The 13,002-nt window shown below is 42.5% G+C and overlaps 2 protein-coding genes across 2 annotated transcripts; both read right to left on the bottom strand.

The window, feature by feature from the left end:
• Positions 1-5,125: 5,125 nt before the first annotated feature.
• On the bottom strand, positions 5,126-5,721 carry LOC147410195 (uncharacterized). The gene is made up of 3 exons (XM_086432072.1): positions 5,548-5,721; positions 5,404-5,463; positions 5,126-5,320 (listed from the first exon to the last, which is right to left on the bottom strand). Exons 1-3 carry the CDS (start codon positions 5,656-5,658, stop codon positions 5,126-5,128), a joined length of 366 nt encoding a protein of 121 aa, XP_086288198.1. The 5' UTR covers positions 5,659-5,721.
• Positions 5,722-5,723: 2 nt separating this feature from the next.
• On the bottom strand, positions 5,724-6,684 carry LOC147410194 (uncharacterized). The gene is made up of 3 exons (XM_086432071.1): positions 6,523-6,684; positions 6,283-6,441; positions 5,724-6,197 (listed from the first exon to the last, which is right to left on the bottom strand). Exons 1-3 carry the CDS (start codon positions 6,682-6,684, stop codon positions 5,772-5,774), a joined length of 747 nt encoding a protein of 248 aa, XP_086288197.1. The 3' UTR covers positions 5,724-5,771.
• Between the last annotated feature and the right edge of the window lie 6,318 nt (positions 6,685-13,002).

The following is a 13,002-nucleotide window of genomic DNA, read 5'->3' as shown; positions in this document are numbered from 1 at the left end:
TCGAGCCTAGTAGTTTATCAGACAACTGGAGAATGGAAGACCCGAGAGCAGAGATTGATTCCTTACCACGAGTACCTCGAAGAGTTAAGCTCAAGCTTCAACAGGATTTCATTCACGTATATGCCGAGAGCCAAAAATCAATTTGTTGATGCACTAGCAACGCTCGCTTCTATGATCAGTATCTCAGAGGACTTAGTCATTGATCCTATTGAGATCGGACTTCAAGACGAACCAGCTTATTGCCTACCCGTCGAAGTAGAAGAATCTGAAGAAAAGCCTTGGTACTCAGACATCAAAGCCTACCTCGAAGATCGAACTCTCCCATCAGACGCGACGTCAAATGATCGAAGGACTATTCAGAAGTTGGCAGGCCAATTCTTCCTGAGCAATGGCATATTGTACAAAAAATCGCACCATGAAGTATTACTCCGATGTGTGACAGAAATAGAAGTAAAACGACTGATCGAAATCGTGCATGGTGGAGTCTGCGGACCCCACATGAATGGTCACATGCTTGCTAAAAAGATCATGAGAATGGGATATTACTGGACAACAATGGAAAGTGACTGTTACCAACACGTCCGTAAATGCCATCTTTGCCAGATCTATGCCAATAAGATCAACGCGCCACCTTCGGAATTGCACAACATGACTACTCCTTGGCCCTTCTCACTCTGGGGCATGGACGTTATTGGACAGATTTCGCCAAAAGCTTCAAATGGGCACCGCTTCATCCTAGTCGCTATCGATTATTTTACGAAATGGGTAGAGGCCGCTTCTTATGTCAATGTCACAAAGAACAGTGTTCTGAAGTTTGTCAAGAACAATATCATCTGCAGATATGGGCTTCCCAACGGGTTGGTAACCGACAACGCCAAGAATTTCAATAATAGAGACATGATCAAGATGTGCGAAGACTTCCAGATCACTCATCACAACTCTGTACCTTACAGGCCCAAAATGAACGGAGCTGTTGAAGCTGCCAACAAGAACATCAAAAGGATCATCGAGAAAATGGCAGTCACTTACAAAGATTGGCACGACATGTTGCCTTTCGCCCTTCACGCTTATCGGACTTCATTTCGAACCTCAACTGGGGCAACTCCGTATTCACTGGTCTATGGGATGGAAGCAGTCTTACCCGTCGAGGTCGAGATTCCCTCCCTCCGGATCTTAAAAGAAGCAGAGTTGGATGAAACAGAATGGGTTCAAACCCGATTTGATCAACTAAATCTGATTGAAGAGAAGCGTCTTGCAGTCATTTGCCATGGACAGATCTATCAGAGACGAATAGCCCGAGCCTACAACAAAAAAGTCAAACCTCGAAATTTCTCACCAGAAGACCTTGTCTTGAAAAAGATCTTACCAATACAAGAAGATGCTAGGGGAAAATTCAGACCAAATTACGAGGGACCATTCATTGTGCAGAAGGTAATGACGGGAGGAGCTTTGATCCTTACAGAAATGGACAGACAAGTCTTCCCTCAACCGATCAATGCTGACACCGTTAAAAAGTACTACGCTTGAGATCTGACCCTGAGATGACGAAAGGCCATCTTTGCTATCCCAAACAAATTATCTAACCCTAGTCAACCCCTTTGAGCCATCACATTCATTTCTTAACCCAAGACTGGGGCAAGTCAACGTTACAAAAGAGAAACAAAAAAAAAAAAACGAAAAGAAAAAAAAGACAAAAGAAAAGAAAATCCAAAAAGCCAAAGCGCCATACTCCTGGCCCGCATGAGGATAAACTGTGAACGGCTAAAATACAAAAAAAAAATATCAAAAAATTCAAAAACTCGGACACTTAATCTGACCTCGACCCAAATCTCCAGCCTAAACAAGTTCGAGAGACGCTAGGAGGAGACATAGATCACCTTTTCGAAACAAAAATAGACGAACCCCAAGTCTAACCCACTCTAGACGAACCTATCTTAACCTTTTTGTACCTTTCCACTACACTCAGCCTTAGCCAACACTTCGTCCCATTAAAAGTCCTTTCGGATCAGGGAATGTTCTAAGGCATCATAATGACGGTGGCAGCACCAATGATCTGGCAGCTTGATCCGGACCTCAAGTCTTATTAGTCGTTGGAAGACGCGAGAGGGGAGTCCAGGTCGGAAATTCGAAAAAAAAGAGTACTCGAAGTGTAGAGTAGCCGATCTCGTCGCTCAACTTGAGTTGCCGAGCCACGAATAGTCGTCAGCAAGCTCGAGAGGGGAATCTAGATCTGTTACTCAAGAAAGAGTGCCACTACAAGAGTAGAGTCGCCGATCTCGCAGCTCAACTCGAGTCACCAAGCCACAAAGACACAGAGGCTCCAAACAAGATCTGTAATGAAAAATTTCAACAAAAAAAAAATACAAGCATAATCTGAAAGAGCATAGTAAAAACCCGAAAGGGCGCTATGAGTAAAAAAATCAGACTATGGCAAGATCAAAGCCACCGGCACGATGAAAACCCAAAAAGGCATCGATGCGCAAAAATGTGGAAACCGGGTCTAGTGAAAACCGTAACTGACACCAGGGGCAATAAGGGAACAAAAAAAGAAAAAAAAATACAAAACAAAAAAAAAAACAAAAAAATAAAAAACAAAATGAAGAACTCCTGGCCCGCATGAGTATAAACTGTGAACGGCGAAAATTTCCCAAAATCCCAAGTCCCATGCTCAATCGATATTCACCCAGTACTGGGGCACTGGGGATGACTCTAAAAGAGCCTGAGAACTGCTGACATCTATATCCTCAGTAGTTGGCAAAAACACAAATATCATCGAGATAACAAAGGTTTTTCGAAAAGTCTTCATATTTTGGATCTACAATATCAATTCGACAAAGACAAATCACCAAAAATTCAAATGTTTTCAAAACTACTATTTTGGGCCAATGATGAAAAGTCTAGGACTTATTCAAACATCATGTTTTCGAAGCAATAGATACACCTGAGGCCAAGTAAGTAAAAAACCTATTTTCCTTTCATTTCAAAAAGTTTTACATTACGTCTTGTAAAGAAAAAGAAAATACAAAAAAGATAAAAAAAATGTGCCAATCACACATCACGACGATAAATGAAGAAGGAATCAAGTCTCTCTTCTAAGGCACGAATGCGGGTAGCTTGCCCCATCATTACCACCTCGGCATCTGAAGCATCACGGCTCACCAGGTAAGATGCAAAGGCATCAAAACAAGGACCCTGGGCAAGCCTTTCCCGGAGATCATCAATCTCTGCCCTCAGAATAGAAGACTCTTCATTCTTCAAAGACTCGAGTCGAGCTATCTGGTTCTTTAGATCATTCTCAGAACGTAGCCAAAATTTTCTCAATCTGCTTATGAGACATCTTCATCTCCACCAGTCGATCACGGTGGTCAAAAGAACGAGAACCAGAAGACGTCCCTTGAACCGAAGGCGTGGCACAAGTTCTCTCAGCGATCTGTTGTTGCATCCAAGTGATAGTCGAGAAAGAATAACTGGGAACACAGGATGTCAAGAGTCACCACATTCTTCCAAGCTTTCTCTAACCGATTACGCAATTGCCATGAGGGGGAGAAGGAGAAAAAGACCCGACCAATTCTCCAAAATCTCCATGAGTCACTATACCCTGTTCCTCACCAAATTGCCGCAACACGCGAAGAGGGATGTAGTGAGTGGCCCCAGTCAATCCAATCAATACGGCAAAACAACTTTTTGAAAATGAGAGAACCGGTGAAGCCGAAGGCTGGAAGGTGCCTAACCAACGTATCTCTTCATCTGGCATACCTTGCAAACCTTCAAACCAACCCAACTTGCCACCAGAATGGACAGGAGGTTTCCTTTTGTTCATCAAGATCACTAAATCAGCATGGACGTTGAAAGGGCGACTAATGGGTGTAGTCAAAGCCAAATGATCGAAAAACCAAAGCTGCACAAAAAGGGAAGTCAACTCTAAATCACAATGCCTCGAAATTTAAAGGCTCCAACTCTAATCATGATGTTTCCAAATTTGAAAGGGACATTACCTGCAACAATGGAGCACACCCATGATAAACTCGCTCTCTCCCGCTCGAACAAACCGTGAGAGACAAATAGGTTCCCCCTAGAAGCATAGGAGCCAACCTGAAACCTTGTCGAACTTGGTCGAGGACGCTTATCAAAGCTAGATTCACATACTCATTGTTCCGAGTGAACAAGAGTTGATTCATTACTACCAAGGTCAAAATATCAAATCGAGATGGAGAATCCGTGTCCCCAAGCCATCGAAGCAAAAATTCTTTAGAAACCTTGAGGAGATTCGAGTTTCCATCCACCCGTTCTAATTGTTGCTTTGTGACCCCAAAGAATCCCGACGCTTCTTTTCTATAACTTTCACGCAAAGGTGGTACAACCACCCGAGGCGATTGGCAAAGGCCAAGTATGCGCTCAAACTCTTCAATCGTAGGAGTCATTTCTTTGTCTCCAAAACGAAACAAATTGAGCTCCGGGACCCAAAATCCCATAAGAGTCTCTATCAAGTCCCACATGATAGTGACCTTTGACAAAGAGAGAGTGAACCCAAGCTTGTTGGAATCCCACCTAACTCTCTCTTCATGGGTCATAGAGCTAAGCCATTGATGTAAAAATGGGTCTATAACGGCGTACCTTTTGAGATTAGGAAGGATGAAGTCACCTTCAAGAGCGGGAGATGAGCTTTCAACCGTAATGTCAAAGTTGGTTGAATCCTCCAAAGCATGAGTGGGCTCCATTGATGCCCTAGTGGGTGTGAAATTCCTAAAAATCGTGAAAGAGAATGACCAAATGAAGGTCTGTGAGTACGGACTGAGTAAATTCACTTGAGTCCGTGCTTCAAGCACGGACCGTTCAAAATTCAAACAGTCCGTACATGAAGCACGGACCGTTCAAAATTAGCACAGTCCGTGCTTCATGCACGGACCAGTACATTCAAAATGTCGAATTAACGAAAAAGGGGGCCCATAAACCCTAGTTATTTGATGTTACCACCCCAGTTGCTCAACGATGGTTTCAATCATAGTTTCACGAAGGATACAAAATGAAATAAACACTGGTGTATATATCATAAAAAGAGTTATACAATGTGCACAAAATACAAAAAGATATATATACATGCATTTCAAATATCCATAAATACATCCTAAGATCTATCATCATCTGATCCAGGAGCATCACGAGCAGCAGAGTCAACGCCAGATAGATCTACGTCCCTCAGACTGGAGAAGACAAAGTCGGTACCCGAAGAGGCAGGCAGATCATGCATCCCTAAACCCATATCAGAAGAATCTACAGTAAAAGCTGGAGGTCGGGTAGAAGGTCCGGCGCCGTCCGAAGCCTGAAAAGATAAACAGATGCACTCAAATGACAGGCAAATATGCAAGCAGGCTAATGAAAGAAAATAATCGAACTTAAATGTACCTGAGTAGGAGGAGGTGGATGAGCAGATGTGCTGGCCCCATCATGGCGTCGATGATAGTCCTGAAACATCACATGAAAACAAAGCAATCAGCCTACAGTGATAGAAATACGGAATGAAAGAGGTAAGGAAAAAGAAGAACGTACCATCTCAGCCTGCGCACGAGACTCCCTCATGGCCAGCCTCATCTCTAGCTCGTGAATACGCTCGGCCTGAGCTGCCACCTCTGCCTGAGCCGCTCTCCACCGAGCCTCCATCTCAGCACAACGGGCCGCCTGGGCCTCGATCACACTGTACCCCTCTCGGAGGCGACGTAGATCATCAATCTGAGGAAAAAAATAGAAAATTAGACTTGAACAGATATAGAGAATCAGAAGACAAGAAAAAGAGAAAAGTCAAGACTCACGGTATCATCATGCTCCCGGATGAAGACTCCGCCGATCTCAGTAACCCCGGCACGCATGGGCATAGCAGGCATCAGGCAACCAATGGAGGCGGTCCTAAACCAACTGATATAATCACCCTCCACTAGAAGCCCTCGCGCTGGTACCCCACCGACCTGGGCCAAGTACTCCTCAGCCGACAGATCCATAGAAGAAGGCGTCACCGGAGCTGCTGGGATACTGAGAGACCGGTCATGCTGAAAGAATAGCCGCTCCCCAAAGTAATACACATAGAGGAGACGACCAATGAAGCTGGGATAGATCTCCCGTCGCATGTCCCGATCGAAGGCTGCCCACACCTCTCGGCGCTCCTGGACCGACTGAGGAAGGTCCGGAAAGGTAACTGAAAATATCTGCACAACAAAGAGAAGGGAAACAATGAGATTCTAACATATTGGAAAGAAGCTCTAGTGCTACAAACCAAAAGAAGTTACTCACCTCATGAAGCCTGCACCTGTCAAAGTGGGCCCGAGCGCTACGGGCATTGCTCTTGATAGTACGCCCGTCTCGAGTCGCCCAGAAAGCACCAAGAGGGTAGCCCTCATCTGGATGGCGCATCTCGGGAAGGTAGTAGGGAAAGTGTACATGTACAAAAAGCTGGAAGAAAAGGAGCAACAAGATCAGACCGATAGATCATAAGAGAAGAAGCCAAAAGTTCAAGGATTGAGAAGAAAATACCTCGATAAAAGGCCAGAAGAACCTGGCAGAGATACCGCCACCTCGTGGGGAAGTGATACCCTCCACGATGCGATCTAGGCCACCAAGGATGGTGCCATAAATCAGACTCCCCCAGTCATAGGTAGCTACTCGGCGGATGTCTCGAAGAAAAGGAGAAACCATGTCATCACAGTGGAGTCGTCCTCCAAGAAGAAGCAACTCCCCACAAAAGCAGAAAACTGAGGCGGAAGACTGCAGCAAAATCGGCATCTCCTCGCCTCACGGTCCGACCCCGCTGACCTAGGGTCGACCACAAAAACCGCATACCCAGCTTATGCAGTTTGCTGACCTCGCCAGCCGGAATATAGGGAGCCCCAATCAACTCGGCAACCTCGTCTAACGGTAGCATATGAGGAAAAATGGCCTCTCCCTCCATAGAGATCCCAGTGATAGTGACAAAATCGGACGGCCGAATGCCAATCTCAGTCTCTGGCATATGAAACGTGTGCGTGGCTGGGAACCACCTCTCCATCATCGCAACAAAAATAGGTCGGTCTGACCTAAAGTAGGGAATCCTCAAGAAAGCTCCAAAGCCCGCCCGAGTAAACTGGCCCCTCAAATCCTCAGTAAACTGGGAGAACTCTAGCATAAAAGTCCTCCAACTGCCCCTGTAGCTGCTGGATGGGTAAGGGGTCGGCACGTCCATCCGCACGTACATCGAGACGTGCCTACTCAATCCAGTGAGAAGATGAGTATCCGCCACGCCCTCCCTGGCCTCTGCGGGAATCGAAGCGCGAGCTCCCTCTACCCCTCGACCTCGACTACCACTGCCACCTCGACCACTACCACCCTCACTACTCCTCACTACCACCTCCTCACACCGCGACCACCACTGCTACTACCACCATCACCTCGGCCACCACCACCACCTCTGCCTGCCGCCTCTGCAGTCCTACTCCTGCTAGGCACTCGTCGGACGGTAGCCCGACGTCTAGAAACACCAGCCTCTGTCTCACTGTCTGATGACGAGCTGCTCGATGAGGACTGTGTCGCCTCCTCCGTAGGTGGCGCCCTCACAGTCTCCCGCTCGTACCGAGTCCTCGTAGCTGGCCTATCTCCGGACTCACCGATCAAAGCTGCCCTACTCCCGCGAGTGCGCGCCATCTACAAGAAAAATCCACTACCCAATAAAAGCCCAAACCAAAAGCCCTAACCAAGATCGAACCCATTAACCTAAGTCGAACCAAAGCCTTGACCTAAACCAGAGCCTATCAACAAACCTTAACCCAAATCCAAAACCCACCAACGACCAAGAAATTAACCTATCCAATAACCATGCCTCACCACCTCAAACCTCGAAAGCCAATCCCAACCTACGCCTAGCCTTTCCCAAAAGCACTCAAATCATCCCACCCGATGGCTTAACCATTGTCCCAATCATTCCCCAAAGCCCACCACCAACTAACCACACCTACATCTAAGGAACCTACTCCAAAGTTCAAGGCAAATCCAATGGGTTCTGAGAGAGCATATGTGAGCATTAACGTGATAAATAACAAAAACATGCAAAACAAAATGAATAAATCATAAGCAACACGCCATGAGCATTGCACACCCAAAAGCACGTATGATAAGAGAGCATGCAAGGCAAAATGAGCATACCATAAAGGTTCTTGTGAAAAAGCAAAAGCGGGTAAGGCAATACGAATCATAATGGGCATGCAACAAAAATTTCGTAATTCGAAGGTTATTTCATGATAAATCTTCATGCAATCAAAGCTTCAAAACAATGAACAAAGGACATATATATGACAAGTTGTGTGTTCGCTATGGATTGTTCGAAGCAAGTGGTCATGCGATAGAGGTTTGCAAAATCAAAAAGAAATTAATCTAAAAGGAGAAGATGAACTAACCTCTATCGAAGGAGTAATCCAAAGAAGTACCAAAAGTGCTCCAAATCCAAATATCCACACGCCCGACATGTCTCTTCGACCACCCAAGCACGCAAGAGAGAAATGAGAGAGGAGAAGACGAAGAATCAGAGGAGAAGACGAAGAACCAGAGGAGAAAACGGAGAAGAACGGCCAAGTGAAACGTCTAGGCGCGACGTTCGGTTTTTAAAAATGTTCTGGTCCGTGCATGAAGCACGGACTGAATTAATTTTGCGCAGTCCGTGCTTCATGCACGGACCGAAAATATTAAAAATAGAGTCCGTGCTTGAAGCACGGACCGAATGAGATTTGAACAGTCCGTGCTTGAAGCACGGACCGAATGAGATTTAAACAGTCCGTGCTTCAAGAACGGACCACCAAAAAAAATCAAAAAATCAAAAAATCAAAAAAAAATCAAAATCAAAATGGTATTCTTGCAAAAGCCAAAATCAACTTGCTTAAAGACTCGTTTGAAAATACCTAAGTCAAAGTTTTTCTCAAATCATCACAAATCCAAGACCTCACACGAGCTCCGCGCCACGAGGTCGAGGAAATCAACCGGCACCCTGTCAGACCCCGTGCTTGGGTAGCCATCTCTTAACCATCAAATCAAATCGGTGTTTCAAAAACTTGTCTGAGCAAAATCCTCGGACCCGCACAAATCAGGGTTTCGTCTATTCTTTGCAGTTCTTTGCACGCAACTCCTGCAAAGAGGGGCAGCTGTAGACACCCGAATTTGAGCGGGCCCTCGACGTAAGATGCCCCCAAAAAATCAAAAATTGGAATGGGCCCTGAAGCCCAAACCTACACGAAACCCATTGCATTTTCCATTAATAAATGTTCGAGGCCATTTACGTGGCCCATGGACCCGCACACCTCACCACTCTCATACATCTTTAAATCAACCCAATCCATCAACTTAAACCCAATCCAACTTAAGCCCAATCCAAACAAAACCCAACTCAACACTATTCTACAACCCAACCCAAATCCATCAACCTACAACCCAACCCAAATCCATCACCTAAGCCAAAACCCTACCCAATCTACCCACTAAAGCCCAAAGCCCACTTCACTACCCAAATCCAATCCAACCCATCATCATCACATCAAACCAATCACCAAGAGATGACACATGTCATCATCTTCTTCCACCTCCCTCATCAATCAACTCAACCCATAACCCTACCCTAACCTAATCTATTCCCCATCCTCTATCACCAACAACCCACAACTCAACCCATAACCCTACCCTAACCTAACCTACTTCCATCCTCTCATCATCAACAACCCACAACTCAACCCATACCCTATACAACCTAACCTATCCCCCATTCTTTAACCACCCACATCACAACCCATATCTATCCATCACTTTCCCTTAAAACCTCCCATAAAATCACCTCAACCCATACCTCAACCCATACCTCCCATACTCTTCTCTCTAATCATCTAACCACCATCACCAATCAACCAACTCTCACTTTCTCCATTTGCCACATGTCATCATCCCTTCATCCTCTCAAAATCAAACCATCACCACTCACTCTCCAAATAAACACCATACTTCTTCAACCATCTCAACACTCCTCTCTCCAAACAACTCCCTTACACCACCACTCCTCCCATCACCATCACTCATCTCACCCCCCAAACACACTACCCCATCTCTTCCAAATCAACCAATACTTCTTCAACCATCTCAACACTCCTTCTCCAAACAACTCCCCTTACACACCACCACTCCTCCCATCACCATCACTCATCTCACCCCACCAAACACTCTACCCAAATGGATTTGGGTAAGATCCAAACCATTTGGGTTAAAACACAACCCATTTCCATCATTACAAAAATACCCTCATTTCATCTCAAATTTCATCCCTTTTCCTCTAAAAACCCATGCCATTATCCACTATTCTAATCCTCACCCTATTATACCCCTTAAAATACCTCCCAACTTCTATAAAAAACCCCTCCATTCTCTTCCTACACTAACCTAATGAAATTTTGATAAAAAATCCTCCAAAACTACAAATCTCTACTCTACTCTACTCTCAACACACACTCACTCTCAACTCAACTCAATCTTCTACAACCTCAAGCAAGTCCAAGTCAACTCAAGGAAGACATACTTGAAGATCAAGATTGGGACAAGGTGGGTTCAACAAAAGGAACACCCCCTCTACATCCCCTCTTCTACTTTCCCTTTTCCCACACTTTGCACACACACACAATGATTTGAGTCCTTCAAGGGCCCCTTTTCAATAAGGGTGCCCTCAATGGACTAAATCAATATCAAAGCCCCTCACACTTGAGGGCACACATCAAATTATTTTTCATTTATTTTCTTTTATTTTAAAAATGACCGAATCCGAGGTTACCACATTACGTGGATGGAGTAGGGTGCCTAACACCTTCCCTACTCCATAAATGGACCCCCTTACCTTCGAATCAAAGGTTGGACCATACACCTTATCTTACGAGAGTCAACAAAAAATGGCAAAATGACATGATTTTTCAAAAAATACAAATCCGGGTGACCATTCACACCCCCTTACCAATTTGAATGGTGGCGACTCCAAAACACCCTAAAGTGGAGGGATGTTTTAAAAATGTTTAAAATCCCGTGTCCACACCAATCAAAGGGTTGGAGGCTCTAAAATAATCTAAGACTTTTCAAAAGAAAATAATGAGGCTAAATAGATTGATGTTGTTAGATATACGATTGATGAGATATGAGGTGATGTTAGTTTTTTTTATTTAAAAAAAAACGTTTTAAAAAAATTAAAAAAAGGTAAAAAAAAAAAAAAGAAAATAAATAAATAAAAACGTTAAAAAAAACATCAAAAATTAAAAAAATGTTTTAAAAAAATTAAAAAGAACATTAAAAAAAATTTTAAAAATAAAAAAAAAATAATAAAAAAAATCATCAAAAAAAAAAAACAAAAACGTAAAAAATAAAAAAAATAAATAAATAAAAAGTTTTTAAAAATAAATAAAAAATAAAAACGTTTAAAAAAAAGAAAAAAAGAAAAAAAAAAGGTTTTAAAAAATAAAAAAGAAAAAACGTTAAAAAAACGTTTTTAACAAAAAACACATTAAAAAAATTATCAAAAAAAAAAGAAAAAAAATGTTTTTACAAAAATAAAATAAAATAAAATAATTAAAAAATTAAATAAAAAAACTTAAAAAAAACGTTTAAAAAAATCAAAAAAACAAAAACAAAAACATTGAAAAAAATAATAAAAAAAATGTTTTAAAAATAAACAAAATAAAAAAAACTTTTAAAAAATAAAAAATAAAAAAAACATTAAAAAAATGTTTTAAAAAAAATGTTTCAAAAAAAAATTATTTGTTTTAAAATTTTTATTTAAACCAATATTCAATTTTTTTTTAAAAAGGGAACAATTTTTTTAAAACTTAATTCAATTTTTCTTTATTTCTTTTTTCAAAAAAAAAAATTTAAATTTCATCACTCCTTATCTCCATCTATACCATTATGTCCTCAATTCAATATTCGTGGGAAATTTTGGATCACCCAAAACTGATCGATGATTGGATCATAAAATAAAAAATTTATTTTGATTAATTTTATGTTGAATTGAATGTTAGATCTGATTGAATATTCTATGATTACTCATCTAATACACCTTGATCTGATGATGTGCATGCTTTGATCTTGAATTGAATGGATGTTTTTTATATTTGGTTCAATATTTGAAATCTATATTGTGATAGGATGATCAGGCCTATGGGCCCATTTGTTTGAAAAAGGCCCCGAGCATACCCCACCTTGTATTGCACACACCACAAGCACGTTTACTGTTTTGCACGCTTGCATGTCCCAATATAGCCAACGTGGCACTAGTGCATAGCCCGGTCTCTTCGGAGAAGCGACGTCATTCATGAAAACAACAACTCCAGTCACGTACCTTAGGGTATATCAAACTGGGGCATCAGTATCGTCTGATCAGGTGACTCTGAAAGGCATATCGATGCACCTAGGCTGGAGCGACCTGAGCCTTTGACTTATTGTAAGTCACACAGTCACATGTCCCTTTGCCAATATAGTACTAGTACGTGGTCGGTCCCCTCGTGGGATGCCCAACCATTTATGAAAGCTACAACTCTTGACTCGTACCCATAGGTATATCAAAAATAATATAAATACATCAATTGCACTTCTTGGTCAAAACCAGTGTCTAAGCGAGATCCTGCTCCGATGTACTACGGTACTAAGAGGATAGACTACGTCTATTCTAAAAAAAAGATGTGATTTAAGAGTGCCTTTGCTCAAGCATAGCGTGCCACCTCTGATCTGGGGATTAAACTGACTGCTTTTGATTTTAGAGAAGTGAGTTAAAGTTTTAAATTATCACCTATACAGTATATCAAATCAAGTCACCACGTACTGTCTGATTGAGTACGCTTGAGAGGTATAGAGGTGTATTTAAGCAAGAGTTGCCAGATAAAAATGCATTGCATATAGTAAGCTTAGAGTCTAAAAACCTCCCCTATAGGTCACGACTCGGACTTATCGTGGGTGTTCCCGAGTTGTTTATTGAAT

This window comes from Akebia trifoliata, chromosome 2 (assembly GCF_017979445.1).
Source record: "Akebia trifoliata isolate Shusen 1 chromosome 2, ASM1797944v1, whole genome shotgun sequence".
Classification (NCBI taxonomy): domain Eukaryota; kingdom Viridiplantae; phylum Streptophyta; class Magnoliopsida; order Ranunculales; family Lardizabalaceae; genus Akebia; species Akebia trifoliata.
This window is presented reverse-complemented; position numbering and strand designations above follow the sequence as displayed.

Excerpts from the sequence above, each read along its gene's own strand:
- LOC147410194 (XM_086432071.1), bottom strand. The coding sequence starts at position 6,684 with ATGGTTTCTCCTTTTCTTCGAGACATCCGCCGAGTAGCTACCTATGAC. Across the intron at positions 6,442-6,522 it reads TCTTCTGGCCTTTTATCGAG|CTTTTTGTACATGTACACTT; the intron begins GTATTTTCTTCT and ends CTTTTCTTCCAG. Across the intron at positions 6,198-6,282 it reads ACAGGTGCAGGCTTCATGAG|ATATTTTCAGTTACCTTTCC; the intron begins GTGAGTAACTTC and ends TTTGTTGTGCAG.
- LOC147410195 (XM_086432072.1), bottom strand. The coding sequence starts at position 5,658 with ATGGAGGCTCGGTGGAGAGCGGCTCAGGCAGAGGTGGCAGCTCAGGCC. Across the intron at positions 5,464-5,547 it reads CTCGTGCGCAGGCTGAGATG|GACTATCATCGACGCCATGA; the intron begins GTACGTTCTTCT and ends GTGATGTTTCAG. Across the intron at positions 5,321-5,403 it reads ATCCACCTCCTCCTACTCAG|GCTTCGGACGGCGCCGGACC; the intron begins GTACATTTAAGT and ends TTATCTTTTCAG.